The 19,778-nt window shown below is 45.2% G+C and overlaps 1 protein-coding gene across 1 annotated transcript in view; it reads left to right on the top strand.

Annotated features, from left to right (window-relative positions):
• The window catches only part of LOC106591582 (fibronectin type III domain-containing protein 3B), a 257,995-nt gene that overhangs the window by 136,371 nt on the left and 101,846 nt on the right, over positions 1-19,778 (top strand). The window contains exons 4-7 of the mRNA XM_045698964.2: positions 9,703-9,779; positions 12,624-12,852; positions 18,197-18,365; positions 19,625-19,767. Coding sequence (XP_045554920.1) covers positions 9,703-9,779; positions 12,624-12,852; positions 18,197-18,365; positions 19,625-19,767 — 618 coding nt within the window. The remainder of the gene's footprint in view (positions 1-9,702; positions 9,780-12,623; positions 12,853-18,196; positions 18,366-19,624; positions 19,768-19,778) is intronic.

Here is a 19,778-nt window from a genome sequence, read left to right as displayed (position 1 = left end):
ATATGATTTTCCAATGCCGTCAAGACCGTTAAAAAAATAAATAATTATATATATATATATATACACATATTTGAATATATACATATTTGAATATTATAACTTTTTAAATACCTGCAGTCAACTTGTGCACTAGATAATAGATCAAGCAAACCACAATGTGCAAAACGGGAGCTTGTCAGGTGAGTCACTCCTGCAGCACAACTTAATAAGTGACGTGATAAAGTTACACTTTCATGAAATTAATATTTGCCAGATATAAATCGTTTGACTATTACATTAACTCTCCAGAGCTCTGAGAACAGAATGGCTAACGTTAGCTTGCAAGATCAATTGTCTTGGCAACAGCAGCAGAGACAATCTGCTCCTGAATTAAGATTCCTGCTGTCTAATGTTTGTTTTGTGCGTGCTGAAAACGGCGTTTTTAAGATACTTGCTTGACTTCATGGGCTGGGTTTTCTGTCTTTAGTACATTTTTGCATGCGTTTGTTAGCGTTTACCTAGCATTCGCTATGGGAGTTCCTTTGTACTTAGCATTTTGCGAGCATTTTGGTAACTGACGTTTTTGGGGCTTTTTTTATGTTTGAAAAAGAAATATCGCCCCTTGTGTGCACTGCCGGTAATGTCATATATCCTGGGATGGCACAGGTACGGTATGAAGGTATGGAAATCTGAGTACTGCCCAACCCTAGTGTGAATGTGTGTGTTTAGGATTTCCATCTGTGCCTAGTTGGTGCCTAGTTGGCTGTATGTAGGTCATCTTACAAACAGACTCCTTTCATAGCACACACAAACACATACATACACACAAACACATACACACATATACACACACACTCTTTCCCAGGAGGGTCTGCGGTTCCTCTCAATATGGTAACCACATGTGAGAGAGGGGAGGGGACAGCGAAAGGGAGTAAGATGGGAGAAACACATAGAGGGGGGGAGAGAGAGAGAGGGAGGGAGAGTGGGAGACAGGGAGGGGGAGAGAGTGAAAGTGTTTTCCACATCTGTTCCTAAACGATTTATTCTCCACTGAGTTATTGTGTTTGAAGGATTACAACTGATGGCAGGCACAACACCCACAGACATAGGGGCTACGCTACGTATGCAAATATGAAAAAAATCGGAGATATTTGGCGTTTAAGCAGGATGCAGGACTTTTTACTCACCAAAGTAACAACACAGTGTGGTCAAAGACTTAGTAATGTGGTTGTAGTAATGTGGTTGTAGTTAGGGTGTAACTGTTCACCAAACCCATGGTTCTGTACGTATTGCGGTTTTGGGGTCACGGTTAGGTTTCGGTACAGTGGGAAAATGAAATGCCATTCACAAGGTTCAGCTTTCACTATGTTCCTGGCATTATTCATTTTCTTATTTTTTAAACTTATTTGTCCAGGTAAGTTGACTGAGAACACTTTCTCATTTACAGCAACGACCTGGGGAATAGTTACAGGGGAGAGGAGGGGGATGAATGAACCAATTGGAAGCTGGGGATGATTAGGTGACTGTGATGGTATGAGGGCCAGATTGGGAATTTAGCCAGGACACCGGGGTTACCACTAGTGATGCACCGATATTACATTTTTGGCCGATACCGATATCCAATATTTTCCTTGCCCAAAAAAACGATACCAATAACCGATATTTACATTTTAACGGCCTTTTAAGCATTCTATTACAGTTAAATAGTTAACACACACACATGAACGCAGCGGTCTAAGGCACTGCATCTCAGTGCAAAAGGCGTCACTACATTCCCTGGTTCGAATCCAGGCTATATCACATCTGGCCGTGATTGGGAGTCAAATAGGGCGGCGCACAATTGGCCCAGCGTCGTCCGGGTTAGGCCGGGGTAGGCCGTCAATGTAAATAAGAATTTGTTCTTAACTGACGTGCCTAGTTAAATAAAGGTTACACACACACCACACCACACCACACTGACCAAAAAGTAATTTTGTTGCCATTTACGTATGTCCCCAAAACATAATCAAAACCTATTTCTTTCACTTGCTTGCTGTGCTGTTTCATTGTTGATTTGTTCGGTCGTTTAATTCTCAACCAGGATTTCATCATACATGTCAAGCAGTGAGGTTTCAGCTCTGTCTGTCTGTGACCTCTCTTCCTCGGTGCGCACTGTCACTGTATCCGTTTCCATCTTGTCCAGCTGTGTCTGTAACATTTCACGTAAACCCGGTTTCTTGTCTGCATCGAAGTAGCGGTTCTTGTACCTAGCATCGAGCATGGTGGCGACATAGTAGAGGCTCAGAGAGAATGCCACCGAATCGCTTGTTCACAGCCTCGAGTACTTTTGTAAGTTTTAACCCCACGGTCTGTGTTGGCAGTTTTGTTGAGCAGGCGTTTCAATGCCATGACAGAGAGTATCACATCTGCTGCAGACTCAGTTGATGAGCTTATTTCTCCAGTCAGTTGTTCGAATGGAGCTAGGAGTGTGTTCATGTTTCCAAGTTTTAAAGGGTAGGGCAACATCTGAAAAATAGCGCCTACTTGGTAGTGTGTACCGGGGCTCGAGGTGCGGCTGAGTTAGCTGTCATCCACGCCAGAGAATGGTTGATTGTCAATGGTAATGAATTCTATTATCTTGGCGTTAATGGATTTCACCTTTGAGTTGTCTCGCTGAAATGTTCTTACTCTTTCAAATGACTGCTGGACTTGAACTTGTTTAGTTGTTGAAGTGTGCAGTTAGTATTTTTCAGCTTTTGTTCTGAGTAGCGCTGTATTTTTCGTGGTGTCATTACGCCATCTACCTATGTTATAAAAGTATGCACGTCAGCTTTGACATCGGTTTTGCACATCGGTGTTAAACTAGACATCGGGCCGATGCCGATGTTGCCATTTTTAGCTAATACCGTCCGATTCCGATATGTTCACCGATATATTGTGCATCCCTAGTTACCACCCGTACTCTTACAATAAGTACCATGGGCTCTTTAGTGACCACGGAGTCAGGACACACTTTTAACGTCCCATCCGAAAGACGGCACCCTACACAGGGCAATGTCCCCAATAACTGCCCTGGGGCATTGGGAGCCCTGGGGCGTTGGGATATATATTTCTTTTAGAGTGCCTTCTACTGGCCCTCCAACATCATTGTCTGTTGTCACAGGATTGTTATGTTGGGCCTCAAGTTTCCACTCTCCTGCTACATTTGTAACCATGTGGGAGGTGGGAATATACCAATTGTGAAGTGGTAAATACCAATTGGGTGCATTCATCTCATTTGAACTCGCTGAGAAACGCTGTTCGGCTAATGGCCAACAAGCTGCGTAAACCACCAACTGAAAGTACAGATATCATGCTTGTGAACAAACAATAGCGTTGAAAAACCACATGAATAGATTGCTTTTTATAAATAATGTTTTGTTGTTGCATTCAACTGCGGAAAAGTCTGTTAAAGATGCGATTTCCTTAGTAGGTGACGTCAGAGGTCACCATGTGTGAGAAGTAGGTGCTCAGAATGATAGAGAAGTTTCCCACTAGTAATTACCAGTTTGAGGTGCGATCAAGTGGATTTTTCCCAGTCGCGTGTGGTAAATTACCACTTCCATCTTGGTTACGAATGCACCATGACACTTCCTCCATCAGTGCCAGATGCACACTTGTGACTGTCATAAAGGGGGCGTGTCTGTAGCATGGTTCATGAAATGATGGAATAGTTTGACAACCCTGTTTGTACACTTTTAAATGACATCCATCTCAACCGTTTATCTTTGCCAGTGATGAAGACATGGATGTGTCATGGTATGGTGGGGTATGCAACATAGGTCAACTTTGAGCACCTTTATCTATTAAATGTTTTGACATTCAGGTCCAAAAAGTCACTTTCGGAACACTTCTCAGTGGCCGAATATGTATGGAAGGTTTGGTTCAAATTTAAAGGGCTGCTGTCAAAACGTGATTGACTTGTAGTAGATTAACCCTGACACAAAACCACTCCCATCCTTTAAGATCCCAACTACTGTAGTTGACAATAAATTATGGGATGTTTGTTTGTTTGTTTGCATGATTTGAAAGGCAATTCAGGTTTGGTTGAAGTGGCCTAACTCTTAACAGGACAAAGCAATCAATCACCAAGTTTAGGAATAGCTTAACGCTGCATCACAACAACATTAAATGTAATAATGGAACACAGTCAATTACAGTGTGTGTGTGTGTGTGTGTGTGTGTGTGTGTGTGCGCGCACCTCTGGGGCCCTGCAGCAGCTGTTCTAGACAGCTGTACTATGAGAACCATCTGATGAAATGTTGCATCATCTCCTGTTGTTCTGTATGAGAACCTGTGTGTGTGTGAGAGAGAACCTGAGTGTGTGAGAGAGAGTGTGTGTGTGTGAGAGAGAGTGTGTGTGTGTGAGAGAGAGTGTGTGTGTGTGAGAGAGAGTGTGTGTGAGAGAGAACCTGAGTGTGTGAGAGAGAGTGTGTGTGTGTGAGAGAGAGTGTGTGTGTGTGAGAGAGAGTGTGTGTGTGTGAGAGAGAGCGTGTGTGTGAGAGAGAGCGTGTGTGTGTGAGAGAGAGCGTGTGTGTGTGTGAGAGAGAGCGTGTGTGTGTGAGAGAGAACCTGAGTGTGTGAGAGAGAGAGAGAGAGCGTGTGTGTGAGAGAGAGCGTGTGTGTGTGAGAGAGAGCGTGTGTGTGTGAGAGAGAGCGTGTGTGTGTGAGAGAGAGCGTGTGTGAGAGAGAACCTGAGTGTGTGAGAGAGAGCGTGTGTGTGTGAGAGAGAGCGTGTGTGTGTGAGAGAGAGCGTGTGTGTGTGAGAGAGAGCGCGTGTGTGTGTGAGAGAGCGCGTGTGTGTGAGAGAGAGCGCGTGTGTGTGAGAGAGAGCGCGTGTGTGTGAGAGAGAGCGCGTGTGTGTGAGAGAGAGCGCGTGTGTGTGAGAGAGAGCGCGTGTGTGTGAGAGAGAGCGCGTGTGTGTGAGAGAGAGCGCGTGTGTGTGAGAGAGAGCGCGTGTGTGTGAGAGAGAGCGCGTGTGTGTGAGAGAGAGCGCGTGTGAGTGAGAGAGAGCGCGTGTGTGTGAGAGAGAGCGCGTGTGTGTGAGAGAGAGCGCGTGTGTGTGAGAGAGAGCGCGTGTGTGTGAGAGAGCGCGTGTGTGTGAGAGAGAGCGCGTGTGTGTGAGAGAGAGCGCGTGTGTGTGAGAGAGAGCGCGTGTGTGTGAGAGAGAGCGCGTGTGTGTGAGAGAGAGCGTGTGTGTGTGAGAGAGAACCTGAGTGTGTGAGAGAGAGCGTGTGTGTGTGAGAGAGAGCGTGTGTGTGTGAGAGAGAGCGTGTGAGAGAGAACCTGAGTGTGTGAGAGAGAGCGTGTGTGTGTGAGAGAGAGCGTGTGTGTGTGAGAGAGAGCGTGTGTGTGTGAGAGAGAGCGTGTGTGTGTGAGAGAGCGTGTGTGTGTGAGAGAGAGCGTGTGTGTGAGAGAGAGAGCGTGTGTGTGTGAGGGAGAACCTGAGTGTGTGAGAGAGAGCGTGTGTGTGTGAGAGAGAGCGTGTGTGTCTGAGAGAGAGCGTGTGTGTGTGAGAGAGAACCTGAGTGTGTGAGAGAGAGCGTGTGTGTGTGAGAGAGAGCGTGTGTGTGTGAGAGAGAACCTGAGTGTGTGAGAGAGAGCGTGTGTGAGTGTGTCTCCTATAGTTTGGAGTGAATTCCATGTGGTAGTGGGGAAAGGATGATGCTTCATTATTTTGAAGATGAGATTCTGCTTAATTAGTCCATGGACACGGAGAGAACTGATCTCCTGTAGTTTATGTGTGTGTGTGTGTGTGTGTGGGGGGGGGGGGGGGGGGGGGGGACCGATAATGAAACGGTTGCGATGTGGTTGCTAGGGTAAACACTTGGATGTGGAGGTGACAGATTGTATTCTACATCACATCTTCCTGTCTGGGTGGTGATGCCATATATTTGAGACAGGAAATGACCTCATCTCTGACATCTGACGGAAGGGAGGAGAGAAGAGGGGAGGAGAGAAAGGGAGCGAGCAGTTAAAGCTAGTACATATCTGACACCAGCTGTTTGTAATATATTGAGAATTAACACTACCAACTCAATTGTTACTTTGAATTGATCATTTTTGCTTTTGGTTTTAACCATTTAAAAGGATAATGTACTCAACAGAGGTAAAGGTAACTGCCAAAAAGAATGGAAACACTTGAGTAAATGAGGGATACAAACTACACTGAACAAAAATATAAAGGCAACATGTTTTATGAGCTGAAAAAAAAGATCACAGAAATGTTCCATCCGCACAAAAAGCGTATTTCTCTCAAATGTTGTGCACAAATGTGTTTACATCCCTGTTAGTGAGCATTTTTCCTTTGCCAAGATAATCCATCCACCTGACAGGTGTGGCATATCAAGAAGCTGATTAAACAGCATGATCACCTTGTGCTGGGGGACAATAATAGGCCACTCTAAAATGTGCAGTCTTGTCACACAACACAATGCCACAGATATCTGAAGTTCAGGGAGCCTGCAATTGGCATGCTGACTTCAGGAATGTCCACCAGAGCTGTTGCCAGAGAATTGAATGTTCATTTCTCGACCATAAGCCTCCTCCAACGTTGTTTTAGAGAATTTGGCAGTACGTCCAAGCAGCCTCACAACCACAGACCACATGTATGGCATTGTGTTGGCGAGCGGTTTGCTGAGGTCAACGTTGTGACCCATGGTGACGGTGGGGTTATGGTATGTGCAGGCATAAGTTACGGACAAAGAAAACAATTGCATTTTACTGATGGCTATTTGAATGCACAGAGATACCGTGACGAGATCCTGAGGCTTTGTCATGCCATTCATCCGTGGCCATCACCTCATGTTTCAGCATGATAATGCACGGCCTTATGTCGCAAGGATCTGTACACAATTCCTGGAAGCTGAATATGTTTGTTCTCCATGGCCTGTATATTAACCAGACATGTCATTCATTGAGCATGTTTGGGATTCTCTGGATCAACGTGTATGACAGCGTGTTCCAGTTCCCGCCTTTTCCTGTAGTCCACGATCAGCTCATTTGTCTTGCTCACATTGAGGGAGAGGTTGTTGTCCTGGCACCACACTGCCAGGTCTCTGACCTAGGTAGGTATTACAGACTGAGTCAGGGAGAGGTTGAACATGTCAGTGAAGACACTTGCCAGTTGACTGAGGTGTTATACTCCTCAATTCCATTGGATGAATCCCGGAACATATTCCAGTCTGTGCTAGCAAAACAATCCTGTAGCATAGCATCCGCGTCATCTGACCACTTCCGTATTGAGTGAGTCACTGGCACTTCCTGCTTTAGTTTTTTATTTTAAGCAGGAATCAGGAGGATAGAATTATGGTCAGATTTGCCAAATGGAGGGCGAGGGAGAGCTTTGTATGCATCTCTGTGTGTGGAGTAAAGGTGGTCTAGAGTTTTTTTCCCTCTGGTTGCACATGTGACATGCTGGTAAAAATGTTGTAAAACTGATTTAAGATTGCTTGCATTAAAGTCCTCAGCCACTAGGAGAGCCACTTCTGGATGAGCATTTTCTTGTTTGCTTATGGCCTTATAGAGTTGGTTGAGTGTGGTCTTAGTGCCAGCATCGGTCTGTGGTGGTTAATAGACGGCTACGAATAATATAGATGAGAACTCTCTTGGTAGATAGTGTGGTCAACAGCTTATCATAAGGTACTCTACCTCAGGCGAGCAATACCTTGAGACTTCTTTAATATTAGACATCGCACACCAGCTGTTATTGACATAAAGACACACACCTCCACCCCTCGTCTTACCAGATGTAACTTCTCTGTTCTGCCGGTGCCTGGAAAATCCCTCCAACTCTATATTTTCCGTGTCGTCGCTCAGCCATGACTCGGTGAAACATAAGATATTACAGTTCTTAATGTCCTGTTGGTAGGATAATCGTAATCGTAGGTCATCAATTTTATTTTCCAATGATTTGCATGTTAGCAAGTAGGACAGAAGGCAGTGGGAGTTTACTCGCTCGCCTATGGATTCTCAAAAGGCAGCCTGATCTGCGTCCTCTCTTCCTCCGTCTTTTCTTCACGCAAATGACGGGGATCTGGGCCTGTTCCCAGGAGAGCAGTATATCGTTCTCGTCTGACTCGTTAAAGGAAAAAGCTTCTTCCAGATCGTGGTGAGTAATCACTGTTCTGATGTCCATGTTATTTTCGGCCATAAGAGACGGTAGCAGTAACATTATGTACAAAATAAGTTACAAACAACACAATAAAACTAACAAAATAGCACAATTGGTTAGGAGCATGTAAAACATCAGCCATCCTCTTCGGTGCCATCTTTACAATGAACTGTAACCCAGTAAAAACGTTGAAATTGTTGCATGTTACGTTTATATTTTTGATCAGAATATATTGAAAGCATGTGCTTCCACACAGGTGTGGTTCCTGAGTTAATTAAGCAATTAACATCCCATCATGCTTAGGGTAAAAAATGCTGGGTAGGCCATTATTTTGGCTACCATGTCTATGACCCACAGGAGGACAATACCCCCCTCCACAGGGCATGAGTGGTAACTGACTGGTTTGATGAGCATGAAAATGATGTAAACCAAATGCCATGGTCGTCTCAGTGGCCAGATCTCAACCCAACTGAACACTTATGGGAGATTCTGGAGCGGTGCCTGAGACAGCGTTTTCCACCACCATCAACAAAACACCAAATGATGGAATTTATTGTGGAAGAATGGTGTCGCATCCCTCCAATAGAGTTCTAGACACTTGTAGAATCTATGCCAAGGTGGGTTGAAGCTGTTAAAGTGTCTAAACAGCTTATGTTGGTGTTTCCTTTATTTTGGCGGTTACCTGTATGCGCTTGCTTCTACCTTTAGCTTGGCTGTTGTAGATTTGGAAGATCACATGTGGGTTGTTTAATTCATTACAGACCAAAAATAAATAGGAACTTGTTCCCAGAGTTACTGGGAACTATTATTGTACACTAAAAGAGCCATGTTCTACCATCTATGTGAGTGTGTGTGGTTGTTTGCATGTGTGTGTGCTTGTGTGTGCTTGTGTCTAGGGGCCACGGATGGGAACACTCTGTGCTGTGTGTGTTTAAGTGGTGGAAAGCTGCTGTTTGCTGAGCGAAGAGCACAGAGGCTGCAGAGACTGTCTAAACACGTCTGTTTGCCAAGTGGGTGTGCATTTGTGTGTGTGTGCGTGTATTTGTGTGTGTGTGTGCAAATGTGTATGAATGCGTTTGTGTGCGTGTGTGTGTTAGTGTGTTTGTGTTTTCATATGTTATGCTCAATGAACAGCTTCATATCCCCCAGAAAAGAAGAGAGGGAGGAGGGGAGATGGGAGGTCAGAGAGGGGGCAAAAAGGGGTCTCTCACTGTGTACTTCGAACCTACTGTGTGTGTGTGTGTGTGTGTGTGTGTGTGTGTGTGTGTGTGTGTGTGTGTTTAGGATGATTTACACTGAATCCAGACTTGCCTACAGCACACTCTACAGGATACCAATGACTTTACCAGAGATAGGGGGGGGGAGGGGGGAGATGGGGAGAGAGAGATCACAGTGGAAAAGTAAAAACAAAAATACGTGGATTTTCCTCCATAAGAGCTTTACCTGCTGTTGTTTGTGTGTCTGTGACTGAATCCAGGTCTCCTGCATGACACAAGACCGTGTTAGCATGTTGAACTAAAGCCTAGGCGTTTCCTTGTCATTAGCGTGTGTGTGTGTGTTACAGTGACTGACAGTGTGTATCTTTCGTGCAGGTCCTGCTGAGGTCCCAATGATGTCTCCCAATGGATCAATCCCCCCCATCCACGTCCCCCCAGGATACATCTCCCAGGTAAGCTGTGTTTGTGTGTGGTAAACTTGCTCTCAACTGAAGCCGCCCAGAGCTGAGAGGAATGTGTTGATTATTGCAGGGTACGTTGTTGGGGGGGGGGGGGGGGGGTGATAGCAGCGAGGCCATTGACTGTGTGTGTTGGGGGGAGGCCACTGAGCCAACTGAGAGCGGGAAAAAGTGTCACCCTTACAGTACATAAACACGCACATAGAGAGAGAGAGGGATGGAAGGAGAGAGAGGGATGGAAGGAGAGAGAGAGAGAGAGAGATGGAAGGAGGTAGAGGGATGGAAGGAGAGAGAGGGATGGAAGGAGAGAGAGGGATGGAAGGAGAGAGAGAGATGGAAGGAGAGAGAGGGATGGAAGGAGAGAGAGATGGAAGGAGAGAGAGGGATGGAAGGAGAGAGGGATGGAAGGAGAGAGAGGGATGGATGGAAGGAGAGAGAGATGGATGGAAGGAGAGAGAGAGAGAGATGGAGAGAGAGAGAGAGATGGAAGGAGAGAGAGAGTGGAGAGAGAGAGATGGAAGGAGAGAGAGTGGAAGGAGAGAGAGGGATGGAAGGAGAGAGGGATGGAAGGAGAGAGGGATGGAAGGAGAGAGAGGGATGGAAGGAGAGAGAGGGATGGAAGGAGAGAGAGAGATGGAGGAGAGAGAGAGAGAGAGATGGAAGGAGAGAGAGGGATGGAAGGAGAGAGAGCGATGGAAGGAGAGAGAGGGAGGAAGGAGAGAGAGAGATGGAAGGAGAGAGAGAGATGGAAGGAGAGAGAGAGAGATGGAAGGAGAGAGAGAGAGTGGAAGGAGAGAGCGAGAGATGGAAGGAGAGAGAGAGAGATGGAAGGAGAGAGAGAGAGATGGAAGGAGAGAGAGAGATGGAAGGAGAGAGAGAGATGGAAGGAGAGAGAGAGATGGAAGGAGAGAGAGGGATGGAAGGAGAGAGAGGGATGGAAGGAGAGAGAGAGGAGTGGAAGGAGAGAGAGAGAGAGATGGAAGGAGAGAGAGAGAGAGATGGAGGAGAGAGATAGAGAGAGAGGAGATGGAAGGAGAGAGAGAGAGATGGAAGGAGAGAGAGGGATGGAAGGAGAGAGAGGGATGGAAGGAGAGAGAGATGGAAGGAGAGAGAGATGGAAGGAGAGAGATGGAAGGATGGAGAGAGAGAGAGGGATGGAAGGAGAGAGAGAGAGATGGAAGGAGAGAGAGAGAGATGGAAGGAGAGAGAGAGAGATGGAAGGAGAGAGAGGGATGGAAGGAGAGAGAGGGATGGAAGGAGAGAGAGGGATGGAAGGAGAGAGAGAGAGGGATGGAAGGAGAGAGAGAGGGATGGAAGGAGAGAGAGAGGGATGGAAGGAGAGAGAGAGGGATGGAAGGAGAGAGAGGGAGATGGAAGGAGAGAGAGGGATGGAAGGAGAGAGAGAGAGGGATGGAAGGAGAGAGAGAGAGGGATGGAAGGAGAGAGAGAGGGATGGAAGGAGAGAGAGGGATGGAAGGAGAGAGAGAGGGATGGAAGGAGAGAGAGGGGGATGGAAGGAGAGAGAGGGATGGAAGGAGAGAGAGAGATGGAAGGAGAGAGAGGGATGGAAGGAGAGAGAGGGATGGAAGGAGAGAGAGAGAGGGATGGAAGGAGAGAGAGAGAGGGATGGAAGGAGAGAGGGATGGAAGGAGAGAGAGGGATGGAAGGAGAGAGAGGGATGGAAGGAGAGAGAGAGGGATGGAAGGAGAGAGAGGGATGAAGGAGAGAGAGGGATGGAAGGAGAGAGAGAGGGATGGAAGGAGAGAGAGGGATGGAAGGAGAGAGAGGGGGATGGAAGGAGAGAGAGGGATGGAAGGAGAGAGAGGGATGGAAGGAGAGAGAGGGATGGAAGGAGAGAGAGAGAGATGGAAGGAGAGAGAGGGATGGAAGGAGAGAGAGGGATGGAAGGAGAGAGAGGGATGGAAGGAGAGAGAGGGATGGAAGGAGAGAGAGGGATGGAAGGAGAGAGAGGGATGCAAGGAGAGAGAGGGATGGAAGGAGAGAGAGAGATGGAAGGAGAGAGAGATGGAAGGAGAGAGAGGGGGATCCTCTGCCAACTGGTTTCTGGTGGGACTTGGCCTTGTTGTCACATAAACATGGCTGTTTTTCACATATGGTAAGTTTGTTTTGTATAGAGGATGTGGAGTTCGGAGGGGGGAGGGGGGAGTCAGGGAGAGTGGTCTGTTATCTTTTCTCCTCTCTCCCTGCTTGTGTGTGTGTGTGTGTGTGTGTGTGTGTGTGTGTGTGTGTGTGTGTGTGTGTGTGTGTGTGTGTGTGTGTGTGTGTGTGTGTGTGTGTGTGTGCTGCTGCAGCACTTGGAAGCGACTCTCACGGGGGAGTGTGTGTTTGCTTACTGATTGGAATGTGTGTGAATGGAATGGAATGTGTATGAGAGAGAGTGTCTGAATTGGTGGAATTTGTGTGTGTGTGTGTGTGTGTACAGCAAAAGTCTTAAACTGGAGTTTGATCAAACCCATAGCAACACTCCTCTTATTCTGTCAACTGTACTTACCTGTGAGGGGAATCGACTACCTGGTTGTGATGGTGGATTTTACACAACCTGCCATGTTATTTGACCATGGGGAGAGCTACTGTGTGAATACTCCAATGTGGGTTGGATTTAATTGGGTCCAGTGTTTGTGGAGCGTTATTGGATGTGTTCTATTGTGGACTTCTCCAGTAATGCTAAGAATTCCTCTCCTCTCTCCTCCCTCCTCCTCTCCCCCCTCCCGCTCTCCTCTCTCCTCCCTCCTCCTCTCCCCCCTCCCCCTCTCCTCTCTCCTCTCTCCTCCCTCCTCCTCTCCCCTCCTCCTCTCCTCTCTCCTCTCCTCCCCCCAGGTGTTAGAAGACAACACAGGAGTGCGTCGGGTGGTCGTCACCCCCCAGTCTCCTGAGTGTTATCCTCCCTCGTACTCCCCCGCTCTCTCCCCCACGCACCACCTCCCTCCGTACCTCACCCATCCCCACTTTATCCCCAACTCTCACTCCTTCTATCCCCCTGTGAGTCCTGGAGACCTGCCTCCTCACCAGTACTACCAACACCACCTCCCGCCCATATATGGAGAAGGTAAGATACCCACACCCCAGCCTAACATTTACATTTACGTCATTTAGCAGACGCTCTTATCCAGAGCGACTTACAAATTGGTGCATTCACCTTATGATATCCAGTGGAACAACCACTTTACAATAGTACATCTATATCTTTTTTTTGGGGGGGGGGGTGGGGGGGGGGGGTTAGAAGGATTACTTAATCCTATCCCAGGTATTCCTTAAAGAGGTGGGGTTTCAGGTGTCTCCGGAAGGTGGTGATTGACTCCGCTGTCCTGGCGTCGTGAGGGGCATATTTATTATTATTTATTTATGTCACCTTTATTTAACCAGGTAGACCAGTTGAGAACAAGTTCTCATTTACAACTGCGACCTGGCCAAGATAAAGCAACGCAGTGCGACACAAACAACAACACAGAGTTACACATAGAATAAACAAACGTACAGTCAATAACACAATAGAAAAGTCTATATACAGTGTGTGCAAATTAAGTAAGATTAGGGAGGTAAGGCAATAAAAAAAAATAGGCCGTAGTGGTGAAATAATTACAATTTAGCAAATAAACACTGGAGTGATAGATGTGCAGAAGATGAATGTGCAAGTAGAGATACTGGGGTGCAAAGGATCAAAAAATATTTATACATAAAATAAATAACAATATGGGGATGAGGTAGTTGGATGGGCTATTTGCAGATGGGCTATGTACAGGTGCAATGATCTGTAAGATGCTCTGAAAGCTGATGCTTAAAGTTAGTGAGGGAGATATGAGTCTCCAGCTTCAGTGATTTTTGTAGTTCGTTCCAGTCATTGGCAGCAGAGAACTGGAAGGAAAGGCGGCCAAAAGAGGAATTGGCTTTGGGGTGACCAGTGAAATATACCTGCTGGAGCGCGTGCTACGGGTGGGTGCTGCTATGGTGACCAGTGAGCTGAGATAAGGCGGGGCTTTACCTAGCAAAGACTTATAGATGACCTGGAGCCAGTGGGTTTGACGACGAATATGAAGCGAGGGCCAGCCAACGAGAGCATACAGGTCGCAGTGGTGGGTAGTATATGGGGCTTTGGTGACAAAACGGATGGCACTGTGATAGGCTGCATCCAATTTACTGAGTAGAGTGTTGCAGGCTATTTTGTAAATGACATCGCAAAAGTCAAGGATCGGTAGGATAGTCAGTTTTACGAGGGTATGTTTGGCAGCATGAGTGAAGGATGCATTGTTGCGAAATAGGAAGCCGATTCTAGATTTCATTTTGGATTGGAGATGTTTGATGTGAGTCTGGAAGGAGAGTTTACAGTCTAATCAGACACCTAGGTATTTATAGTTGTCCACATATTCTAGGTCAGAACCGTCCAGAATAGTGATGCTAGTCGGGCGGGTGGGTGCGGGCACCGATCGGTTGAAGAGCATGCATTTAGTGTTACTTGTATTTAAGAGCAGTTGGAGGCCACGGAAGGAGAGTTGTATGGCATTGAAGCTCATCTGGAGTTTAGTTAACACAGTGTCCAAAGAAGAGCCAGAAGTATACAGAATGGTGTCGTCTGTTTAGAGGTGGATCAGAGAAATAAAGCAATAAAAACTAGCCAATACAGCAGTAGACAAGGCATATTGACATTAGAGAGAGGCATAAAGCAATCACAGGTGTTGATCAGGAGAGCTATGACAGTGGTAAATGGTGAAGAAAGGGCAGGGCGGGTCAGTTAGATACATACAGGACCTGAGTTCGAGGCTGGGGCCGACAGGTAAACAAAATGAGCTACCATGTTATTGAAACAGTCCAGGGGGCATCAGCTGTGTAGCCGAGTGATCATAGGGTCAAAAGAGTAGCAATAGGTGAGACAGGGTGCTGTACGGTTATCACTACTACGCTAGGCGAGCAGGGGACACAGCATTCAGAAAAGCTAGCGGGCCGGGGCTAGTAGATGGTTCTGAGGCGACATCATAACAGAATAGACTGTTGAAACCACATCGGGCGATCACGTCGGCAGTCCAGTCGTGATGGATCGGCGGGACTCCGCTGTGTCGACAATAAATGGTCCAGGCCAATTGGCAAAGGATGTAATTGTAGCCCTAGAATTAGTTGGTATATGGGCCTAGCTCGAGGCTAGCTGGTGCTTGCTCCGGGACAGAGGTGTTAGCTAACAGTAGCCACTCGTTTGCAGCTAGCTAGCTAGCAGATAGCTAGGAGTAATGACACAGTGTAATGATCCAGAGCGGCAGGAATCCGGTGATGTGGTAGAGAGAAGCAGTCCGATATGCTCTGGGTTGATATCGCGCTGTGCAGACTGGCAGGTATTGTCCAAGCTAAGGCGGCTGATTCCGGGGTAAAGAGGTGAAGACCGCTAGCCATGGCTAACAAAGACTAGTATCTAGTTAGCTGGCTAGCTCCTGATGGAAGTTCCAGTTATTAGTAATAAAAATAGCAGATCCGTACCACATTGGGTGAGGCGGGTTGCAGGAAAGTATATTTACTTCGTAGATAGAAGTGAGATTAAGCTATATACGTCTATGGGCATATGAGATAATGTAGCCTATACCAGAGATATATACTGTGGTAGAAAAACTACTTAATTGTCATACTTGAGTAAAAGTAAAGATGCCTTAATAGAAAATGACTCAAGGAAAAGTGAAAGTCACCCAGTAAAATACTACTAAAAGTATTTGGTTTTAAATATACTTAAGTATCAAAAGTAAATGTAGTTGCTAAAATATACTTAAGTATCAAGAGTAAAAGTATAAATAATTTCAAATTCATTATATTAAGCAAACCAGCCGGCATTATTTTCTTGTTTTTTTAGTTTATGAATAGCCAGGGGCACACTCCAACACTAATTTACAAACAAGCATTTGTGTTTAGTGAGTTTGCAGATCAGATGCAGTAGGAATGACCAGAGATTTTCTCTTTAAGTGCGTGAATTGAATAATGTTCCAGTCCTGCTAAGCATTCAAAATGTAACGAGTACTTTTGGGTGTCAGGGAAAATGTATGGAGTAGAAAGTACATTATTTTCTTTAGGAATGTGGTGGAGTAAAAGTAAAAGTTGTCAAAAATATAAATAGTAAATTAATGTACAGATAACCCAAAAACGACTTAAGTGGTACTTTAAAGTATTTTTACTTAAGTACTTTACACCACTGGAGATATATACAATACCAGTCAAATGTTTGGACACACCTACTCATTCATTCATGTTTTTTGGTACTATTTTCTACATTTTTTTTGTACTATTTTCTAGAATAATGAAGTAACACATGGAATCATGTAGTAACCAAAAACGTGTTCAACAAATCAAATTATATTTTAGATTCTTCAAAGTAGCCACCCTTTGACTTGATGACAGCTTTGCACATTTTTGGCATTCTCTCAACCAGCTTCACTTGGAATGCTTTTCCAACAGTCTTGAAGGAATTCCCACATGTGCTGAGCACTTGTTGGCTACTTTTCCTTCACTCTGCGGTCCAACTCATTCCAAACCATCTCAATTGGGTTGAGGTTGGGTGATTGTGGAGGCCAGGTCATCTGATGCAGAACTCCATCACTTTCCTTCTTGGTCAAATAGCCCTTACACAGCCTGGAGGTGTGTTGGGTCATTGTCCTGTTGAAAAACAAATGATAGTCCCACTAAGCGCAAACCAGATGGGATGGCGTATCACTGCATAATGCTGTGGTAGCCATGCTGGTTAAGTGTGCCTTGAATTCTAAATAAATCACAAACAGTGCCACCAGCAAAGCACCCCCACACCATCACACCTCCTCCGCCATGCTTCATGGTGGGAACCACACATGCAGAGATTATCCGTTCACCTACTCTGTGTCTCACAAAGATATGGCGGTTGGAACCAAAAATCTCAAATTTGGACTCAATACACCAAAGGACAGATTTCCACCAGTCTAATGTCCATTGCTCGTGTTTCTTTCCCCAAGCAAGTCTCTTCTTATTGGTGTCCTTTAGTAGTGGGTTCTTTGCAGCAATTTGACCATGAAGGCCTGATTCACGCAGTCTCCTCTGAACAGTTGATGTTGAGATGTGTCTGTTACTTGAATTCTGTGAAGCATTTATTTGGGCTGCAATTTCTGAGGCTGGTAACTCTAATTAACTTATCCTCTGCAGCAGAGGTAACTCTGGGTCTTCCTTTCCTGTGGCGGTCCTCATGAGAGCCAGTTTCATCATAGCGCGTGATGGTTTTTGCGACTGCACTTGAAGAAACTTTCAAAGTTCTTGAAATTTTCCGCATTGACTGACCTTCATGTTTTAAAGTAATTATGGACTGTTGTTTCTCTTTGCTTATTTGAGATGTTCATGCCATAATATGGACTTGGTCTTTTAACAAATAGGGCTATCTTCTGTATACCAACCCTACCTTGTCACACACAACTGATTGGCTCAAATGCATTAAGAAGGAAAGAAATTCCACAAATTAACTTTTAACAAGGCACACCTGTTAATTGAAATGCATTCCAGGTGACTACCTCATGAAGCTGGTTGAGAGAATGCCAAGAGTGTGCAAAGCTGTCATCAAGGCAAATGGTTGCTACTTTGAAGAATCTATAATCAAAAATATATTTTGATTTGTTGAACACTGATTTGGTTACTACATGATTCCATATGTGTTATTTCATAGTTTTGATGTCTTCACTATTATTCTACAATGTAGAAAATAGTAAAAATAAAGAAAAACCCTGGAATGAGTAGGTGTGTCCAAACTTTTGACGGGTACTGTTTATATATACACTAAGTGTACAAAACATTAGGAAGACCTTAATATTGAGTTGCCTTCAGAACTGCTTCAATTCATCAGGGCATGGACTCTACAAGGTGTTGAAAGTGTTCCACAGGGATGCTGGCCCATGTTGACTCTAATGATTCCCACAGTTGTGTCAAGTTGGCTGGATGTCCTTTGGGTGGTGGACCATTCTTGATACACACATGAAACTGTTGAGCGGGAAAAACCCAGCAGCATTGCAGTTCTTGACACACTCAAACCGGTGCGCCTGGCACCTACTACCACACCCCGTTCAAAGGCACTTCAATATTTTGTCTTGCCCATTCACCCTCTGAATGGCACACAAACACAATCCATGTCTCAATTGTCTCAAGGATTAAAAATCCTGATTTAACCTGTCTCTTCCCCTTCATCTACACTGATTGAAATGGATGTAAAAAATGACATCAATAAGGGATAATAGATTTCACCTGGATTCACCTGGTCCGTCTATGTCTGTAGCAGCTGTCCTTAATGTTTTGTCTACTAAGTGTATATACATACACCTAAATGACATAGCTAACTCCCTCTCTCGTCTTTCCTTCTCTCACTTTCCTCTCCCTCCCTCCCTATTCACCCCCTCCATCTCTCTGTCTCCCAGAGATAATCCCAGTGTATGGCATGTCCAGCTACATTGGCAGAGAGGAGAGCTATAGCAAGCCCCAGCCTAAGAAGATAAAGGAGCAGAGACAGCTGGAACGACAGAACAGACTCAACTCTCCTCCCTCCTCCCTGTACAAGTCTCTGGGCTCCAGCCACAATGGATACAGGTCAGAGACTAGTCCTGGAGTTAGAGACGAGTTCAACTAGTTCGAGACTACAGATGTACTCTTCATTTGGACACTCTGTTGTCGCAGAGAATTTTCCTGCACTAGCAAGAAATGCTAACTTGTCGTGTGTTCATTGTTTAATAAGGCTTCTAAAGTTTGTCATTTTCACTTTAAAATGTCAGACTTTATTTGCCCCTACGAAAAATGTGTCAACCACTACAAAAATGTCCATTTAATTATAATCCACACAATAATTCACATTTCCTGTTGCTGCAGGATTATTTTCCTGCTGTGAGAAACTGTACTTACAGTACTACTTAAACACTAGATACAATACTAGTTACAATACTAGCTTAGAGACTAGTTTCATTCTCTACACGTGTGGAGAGCCTTATAATTAGAGAGAAGTTACAGACTAGTTATAGACTAGTTAGTAGTTTAGACTAGTTACTGGTTTTACTAGTGATCAACTTGATCTACAAGTATGAGATCTATAGACATAATGCAGACAGGAGAGACACTATAGACAAGATACAGACTTTCACCAAACATTGTTTTCCTGTGGAAGTTACAGACTTTCAACAAACATTGTTTTCCTGTGGAAGTTACAGACTTTCACCAAACATTGTTTTCCTGTGGAAGTTAGACTTTCACCAAACATTGTTTTCCTGTGGAAGTTACAGACTTTCACCAAACATTGTTTTCCTGTGGAAGTTACAGACTTTCACCAGACATTGTTTTCCTGTGGAAGTTACAGACTTTCACCAAACATTGTTTTCCTGTGGAAGTTACAGACTTTCACCAAACATTGTTTTCCTGTGGAAGTTAGACTTTCACCAAACATTGTTTTCCTGTGGAAGTTACAGACTTTCACCAAACATTGTTTTCCTGTGGAAGTTACAGACTTTCACCAAACATTGTTTTCCTGTGGAAGTTAGACTTTCACCAGACATTGTTTTCCTGTGGAAGTTACAGACTTTCACCAAACATTGTTTTCCTGTGGAAGTTACAGACTTTCACCAAACATTGTTTTCCTGTGGAAGTTAGACTTTCACCAGACATTGTTTTCCTGTGGAAGTTACAGACTTTCACCAGACATTGTTTTCCTATGGAAGGATGAGGTTGTCTGAAACACATGCAAACTATTTGAATCTGTGTTTTAAGAGCATGTGTTGGGTCTATTGCCACTGTAAAGTCTCCTGAGATGCTTTCCATGCAGTTTTTGACAATAAAGTTTGGCTGTATTTGATTGGTTGCAGCGGGAAGAGCCACGTCCCTTTGCTAGGGTCGTTAGGGTCAATGGGCGGAGCTAACAGTCCAGGAGGGAAGAAGCCGGAACGACGACAACTACGGAGCAGCCCAAGGAGCAACGAGCCAGACACACACACACAATCACCGCAAGGTAAACACACG

Source organism: Salmo salar, chromosome 17 (assembly GCF_965601325.2).
Source record: "Salmo salar chromosome 17, fSalSal1, whole genome shotgun sequence".
Lineage (NCBI taxonomy): Eukaryota > Metazoa > Chordata > Actinopteri > Salmoniformes > Salmonidae > Salmo > Salmo salar.
Note: the sequence above shows the minus strand (reverse complement) of the source record. Positions and strands in the feature narration are given on the sequence as shown.